At 39.1% G+C, this 7238-nt stretch overlaps 1 protein-coding gene across 1 annotated transcript in view; it reads left to right on the top strand.

Moving 5' to 3' along the window:
- The window catches only part of klf15 (Kruppel like factor 15), a 12007-nt gene extending 5330 nt beyond the window's left edge, over window positions 1-6677 (top strand). Inside the window, exon 3 of the mRNA XM_085919717.1 lies at window positions 4524-6677. Coding sequence (XP_085775843.1) covers window positions 4524-4692 — 169 coding nt within the window. The 3' untranslated portion in view covers window positions 4693-6677. The remainder of the gene's footprint in view (window positions 1-4523) is intronic.
- Window positions 6678-7238: the final 561 nt, after the last annotated feature.

A 7238-nucleotide genomic window follows, 5' to 3' on the forward strand; every position in this document is an offset into this window, starting at 1 on the left:
GCAGGTGGTTATTACATAACATTGTATTGTATTGTTTCTTGATTATACTGTGGTGGTCTAAAGTTGGAAATGATTAGTTTCGAGACACTGGGCCAATTTGTTAGAATGTCAATGTCATAGTTCCGGGGGGGGGGGGGGGGGGGGGATCGAAACGTTCATAAATAAAAGTTGAGCAGTCATAAAAAGTGTATAGGCAATGTTTTTGTACCACAGCTAAAACCTTTACGATTACAATTTTCCACTGTAATGTTCGTTGATATTCCAAATTGGGGTCGTACAACTTTAGAGGTTCCTTTCCGCTGTATTGTAATTCAGGATCAGCTTTGTTCATGCAGTAAGAGACTTAGTAACTTTCCAGAATAAAGTGAATGGAGTTGTCGAGCCAACAACTGCACTTTGAGAGCCTTGATATGACATCAGCATTACAACATAATATACAGTCCACCCTTCACCCCCTACCAGGAGGTAGAGGTCAACTGGGACGTCCTCGTAAGTGTAACTTCAGAATAGGTCCATGTGTGAGGAGTAGGGAAGAGTCATATTTCATTGGCTGAGCTCCTACATATAGCTTGCAGTCATATTTATTCCCTGCCAAATAGTTCTACTCTTTTTATCCCTATGCTTCTTCCATGCTTTATGTATGTTATAATCTGGCAAATATGTGCTCACGAAGAAACAGTCTAATGTAAGCAATGAACACGTGCAGGATATACATATACATAACTGCAATTGTGTTTACCTTGGGCTTGCACAAAGACTCTTACTTGAGGTCGTGTTTGATGGCCACGCTCAAACCTAAACAGTTTACTGTCATAACATGCAAGTCCGCAAGTGCACCTGACAAGCCGTCACCCGATCAGCAGCTTGTCAGCTGATGCATTCTTTGTCACGGCAAAGAACAGCTCTGTTGCCGGGCGGTCACTCTGTCTGATTTATCTTTAGATTCTGACACCTTTAGATCAACGCAAAGCACAGAACAAGAACAGCTTTGTTGAAATGACGGTGATCCACGTGAGAGTCTTATTGTGGCCTGCAAACCTTGTTGAAAAACAAATTCTCAAGTGTTGTATGCATGCAGGGTACGAACTAGGATAGGCATGATCAGGGATTTTCCCATTTAAGAAGAATTTTCTGAAATGTATTCTCTCAAATGTTTGTATCAACATACATTTTAGTTTCAGGACTGACTGTCACTAGGGTGAACTTTATTGCTCTAGAACATTTCAAAAGATAAGGCTCAACGTTCTTTGCAGCAATCAATTATTTATCCGCTTGTCTGTACATTTGTTTTCTTACATGGAGGGGGGTGTTTGTTATGAATTGTGGGGCAAGAACCACAAGTCTCCTTTTGTTTTAACCATTATAGGTGAGGAATTGATAATTAAACCGCTGACTGGTGAGTTACAATAATGAAGAAGAAGTGTATTGTAAAACTATTGTTTGGACGTTAAAAAATATCTTGTATGGAATAACAGGTATTAGTTGGACTGTCAAAATGTTTGTTGAAGTTCCATCCATCCATCCATTTTCTGTACCGCTTTGTCCCCACGGAGATTGCGGGCGTGCTGGAGCAGTCATCGGGCAGTAGGCGGGGGAACACCCTGAACCGGTTGGTTTGTTGGAGTTGAGATTGAAAATATGTACATATACCAGTTATTCTACTTGTCATTTGCAATACATCGATATAGCAGAAAAACAACAACAAATGGGCAATAGAGTTTATGGTAAGATATGTCACAGCCCCAACAATTACTAGCCCCACAGGACTTTATCTTTTCCAACTATGATACCACGTCAGAAGCTCTCGAATTCATCCAGCTTCAACCCTCCCAGCCCAAATCTGTAGTTTACACACAGGACAACCAAAAATCCAATTTAAATGGCCAGTGAAATGCATCCTCAAAGTGAACCAATCATTCTTGTGTCCTCAATACGTTGTGCTGAAATTTGTTGTGATTTTGCAGGGTGATGTGAACAGAAGGATGATAGTTACCACGTCTGTACACTTCACTATTTGCCGAACTGGAATTTTTAGTGTGTGCGTGTGCGTGCGATGGTCCCACTCTTGTTGGTTATTGTCCATGCTTACAGCTAACACAAAGCCTGTGAATGTGTTTCCCACAAATCTTGTGCAAGGCTGCAACTACACCAAGCCAGCCTAAGGACGTATGGACTCAATTGCCCTTCAGTCACCCTTAGTTTTGAACTTTGTGACCTTCTGGAGCATCCAGTATAGAGGTGCTAAAACTTCAAACAAGTTGTTGAGAGGCTGCTAAAAAGCAAGTGGTTGGACACAGATGTCCACGTGATCTGTCCAAACAAAATTGTGAGTTAAAAATATCCATCCATCCATTTTTCTATCTAGCTTAGCCTGTTCACCGTCACAGAAAATTGAGTCCTGTAGAACTTAAGGTGAAGAGCAGACTGCAATCTGCAGAGCACTGTGTTTGTTACTGTTAAGAATATCATCCAAGTTACTATATGCATGTCACGTTGTGTCGTGTTGGGTGTATGTTCTTATGATTGAGGCATGACCCAGCTTGAAGCACAGGCAGTGTACATGGAGCTCCTATGTGTTTTCACCATTTGTTCCCTGAATTAGGATGACTGTGTTTTCCATACTTTTTGTGTCAAAGCTTCTCTATTTACTAATGTGTCAATATTGGAGTAAATTATTTTCCCTGCATGACTGCTATTGTAGTCACAAAAACAGATGGTCATCACATGATTTTGGTTGGATTCTGAAAGCTTCACTAGTTAGTCATGTCATCACAAGAATGCCTGGTGTGTGTTTGTTAAAATAAAAGTTTAGATAAATGACATTGCACAATAATCAATAGAAATTTGAACAATGTGTCCCTTTGCCAAATAAATTTAGACCAGTATTACCACCAAGATAAATAAACACTGGCACTAAAACAAGTGACAGCATATAAAATCTTTACAACATGACAATAAAAGTGTTTATAACACAGTGAAATAATACTTTCCATCTGTCCTTTGAAAAGATCACAGTAACAGTTTTGGTGCTTTCAAAAATCTCTCGCGATTATCAATCATTTCTTTTGAAAATCGATTGATTGGTTGATTGATTGATTGATTGATTGATTGATTGACAACAATCAAGCAATACAGTATATTCTTGTAATTGTGTCATTCTATCTCTTACAATCCTTGTTGAATAGAACATACAGTAGAGAGCCAAGCATATCCAGAGGTTAGCTTTTGATTCTTCCTTAACTGAAATCATGACAGCTGGGGTTTTAGGGTTCTATTTTGGTTGAAATCCAAACTGTGTTTCAATTGCGGAGAGTCCGCCGAATTGCACTTGCTTTAAAAGTGTAAAATGAACCCGCATCGGCGCCAATTATAACGTCAACTTGGATGTAGCATGAGTAACGTGATACCAGAGAACATTAATCATTGCACTTGTAAATTGTTTGACATTCTGATCTTGCGTTTCCATTTTTAATTGTTGCACATGATGAACTCTGCTAGCTGTTCACTCTATATTGTGGGGCCATTAAAATGATGAAACGGACTGATTATGTAATTCATGTCGAAGGTGGAAATGGCTTGAAATAACTGCGAATTATCGACCTGGGAGAAAAATAGGGAAGCCCTGGGGGATCAAGCCATGTTACAGATGAATCTGATGTTAACAGCTTTACTCATACATACAAGGGCGGACACAAAAGACAAGTGGTGAAAAGTCCACTTAAACCTCCCGTCTCATGATAGCCAGACTGTGGCAAGCCCATGGAGACCAGAGACCGGGCCGGCCAGGAATAGATGAGGATTTGCAGCGTACGTGTGTTGGAGCTAAATAAAGGCCATCTCCTCAGCTTCGCAGAGAGGATGCAGGCCAACCCACGTCCATAAAATCATCATCGTGCTTAGATTACCAACATTGGAAATTTGCTTTTATGATATTTGGCATCCTGGAACATATTTCAGTGATCCTTAACCACATTAGTGAGACATGAAAGGTCATCCAGTGTGCTGTAGGAAATTACCCAACTTCACATAAAAGCAATAAAAAAAAAAAAAAAACTGAAAACAAGTATTTTATGCTGACCTGCCACCTTGTTACCCCAGAAAAGCACGGCACCATAGTCCTAATGGACTTTTACTATATTATTAAAAGTTATGGTTCTGTGAGGGTGTGACTACTGTAATGGTTGACACGCCTTGTCTCTTGATTGGTTGGTTTTCCTCGGGCACAGTGATTTCTTAAAAATCAACGTAGTTCAAGATGAGGCCACAGAGGGCTGATGTTTTTTACAGGTAATATTTAGCAAGCATTTCAAATACGTATATGACAAAACGTTTTTCATTTATACAGGTAACATGGTAGGCAGAGTGTACTAGACTTACTGCATCCAGTTTTTTTGTGTCATTCTGAACTTCCTCTGTTTGTGGTTTGATGATGACAAAAATGGTTGAACACCAAAGGTGCCTGGTGAAATATTATGGAAAATGTCTAGTCAAGCCTATTAAGAAATGCACTAATATTTTGGCAGGTTCTCCCGATCGGATGAGCTGTCCAGACATCGGCGGTCCCACTCCGGAGTCAAACCATACCAGTGCATCGTCTGTGAGAAGAAGTTTGCCCGCAGCGATCACCTGTCAAAACACCTCAAAGTCCACCGCTTTCCACGAAGCAACAGGACAGGACGCTCTGCAAACTGACCCCCTTGACCCCGCTCTGAAAGACTGACACGAAAAGCGAGGGGCAGGCGCATTTGATGAAGGGCAGAGGAGGACATTGGGCGGTAAAGGAGTTTGCGCAGGACTGGAATGCGCTTGTGACATACGTACTGTGATCATTTAATGGGTCACGATGAAATGACTGAATAAAGAAAACAAAAATGTTACTTGACACACAGTTCTCACAGATGGAATAAGCTTCTTGTACAGGACGACTTTATTTTGTCTCACTTAGTTTTGGAACTAATCAAAATTGAATCTCATTCTGATATTCAGAGTATTTTTATGTATTTTTTTTTTTTTGTCCAAAGAGCCTTATACAAAAGTTGCATGGTACTAAAAAAAAAAAGAAAAAATGCCTTTCAGAGCCGAATGTTGCCATACAGGATCAAGATACACATTGGTTATCATATTATTTTAATATGCTGGACATTTTATTGATGTGAATAATTGTGGCCTTGGTTCAGTTGGTCCCCTGCCATGCAAAGGGACTATTACATATTTGGCGTATCCAAAACTTTGACCAGTTCTTCACAACTGAGCATCTAACTTTCAAGTTAAAACAAGTACAATATTGGTTTTGAATCCTTTTTGTTCAAGAGAGGCAATACAATTGCCAAGGCACACCTTGGAATCAATTGTCTTCAAACGCCAATTGCTTGTCTATGTCAAAGCTACAACCCTACAGACATGTTACGGCTTTTGTCATCTTTAAAGTCCCCATTAAGTGAAAGTAAATGTCTTCTATTTGACACACAACAGAGAACAGCGTTGTGAACAACATCCATCCATTTTCAGGGGTCGCGGGGCGTGCTGAAGCCTATCTCAGCAGTCATCGTGCATGGAAATGATTTAAAAAATTGGCCAAATGTATCAGATAAGGCTTCAAAAATCTTTTTTTTTTATCAAGTCCTTGTTCTCTGCTGTTGAACCGTGTAAACCACTGAATTCGTATTATGTCCACAGTTGAGCACTACATAGTTCTCAGTCTTTGCACTTTTCCATCAATTATCCTCAAACATGCATCATTTTGACACTCTACCAGACACAAATGTCAAAGCTGGAACCCTAACAATGTTTTGTAATATTATTTGACAGACAACTTTGCCAGTTGCTGAAATGTGTTTGTTTTCATTAATATAGCAGTCATAACTTCCTCCCCGTGTTGATTTTTCATATTGATTCTGCATAATATCTTTACTCAAAGGTATTGTGCACATGATTTTGTTTTTGGCAGCATATCAAACCCTCCACCCTCTCATCACAAAACTGGAAACCTATTAATTGTGAACTATGTCTTCTTAGCAGTGTACTAGTTTGTCATAGCTTTCAACTAGTTGTATCAAAACTGCTGCAGTCCAGCTCTTTGCTAATCATTGAAGGTTTTGCGGAGTAGACGATGCTTCAACATTCCTTTGAGCTTTGAATACGTTTCTTTGTTGAATAGCAAGAAAATAAAAATAAAAAAGAACATTGTAGACGAATAATGCTTACCACCATGACACTGTGTAATTTGCACCGGCATGCAAGACATTTTTGGTTGTCTGCCCTCCCCTAAATATTTTAAGAATTGCCGTGTTATTGTCTTGTGGTCGATGTTGACTCAGATCCCAGCAATGTCTTTTTGCCTCATCTGGTCTCATTGTTATCTGACTTGTTGGCATATTTATGGCAAGAGAAATCAAAAGTAGGTGCTGGTGTATCTTTTTATGTTTCAGGAAACATATTTTAATTCTGTTTGTTAAAAGTGAGCCATTTGTTAAAACTTTATGTCCTTTTAATTCATGCTGTCGTCAGTGATGTGGAAGAAGTAGTCTCATAACTTGCCATTGGGCACATTCTTCAGCGTGCCAAACATCTTCTGTGACTAAATCAAATATCTATATTATTCTTTCTACTTAAAAACAGTTTAATTTCATGACAGATTTAATATTTTATATTTCAAATGAAATAAATGATTTATAATATTTTTGTGGCCCTTTTGTTGAGTGTGGTACATCATTCAAAATAGCTCCAGACCATGGCAGAAAAGACCATTCATCACAAAGGTTCAGATTAGTCTTGTTGTTGCTACTAATTCCAGACATTTAATAATGCGCAAACCTTTGCAGGTTTATAAATCAAAAAAGTGCGACATGCTTTTTAAGAAACACAGAACTTTTGGGGGACTTCGGAATCCTGCCCCCATAGGACGAATTTACCTTTAAGCAATGTGATAAATACTTACTGTATAGACTACATGCATTGCCACATCCTATCTTCCAATAAAATGTACAGAAAATGTTTGTAGAACTGCAAATGAACATGTAAGGGTGACCCAAATGATGCACCAACACCGTGGCTCACAAAGGAGGGAATCTGGGGTCACTGTAGCAATGATTTAAAGCTTTCGACAAATGTTTGCTCATTGTTGCTGGTTGGCGGAAGTCATTTTCATGTTTATCCATAATACAGAATCTATTTATCTTTAAACTGTTTCCTTAATTGTCTGGTAATCAGCAATGACGCAGACTCATTTATCGAGTCTT

This window comes from Syngnathus leptorhynchus, chromosome 1 (genome assembly GCF_054491065.1).
Source record: "Syngnathus leptorhynchus isolate UIUO chromosome 1, UIUO_Slep, whole genome shotgun sequence".
Taxonomy (NCBI): Eukaryota; Metazoa; Chordata; class Actinopteri; order Syngnathiformes; family Syngnathidae; genus Syngnathus; species Syngnathus leptorhynchus.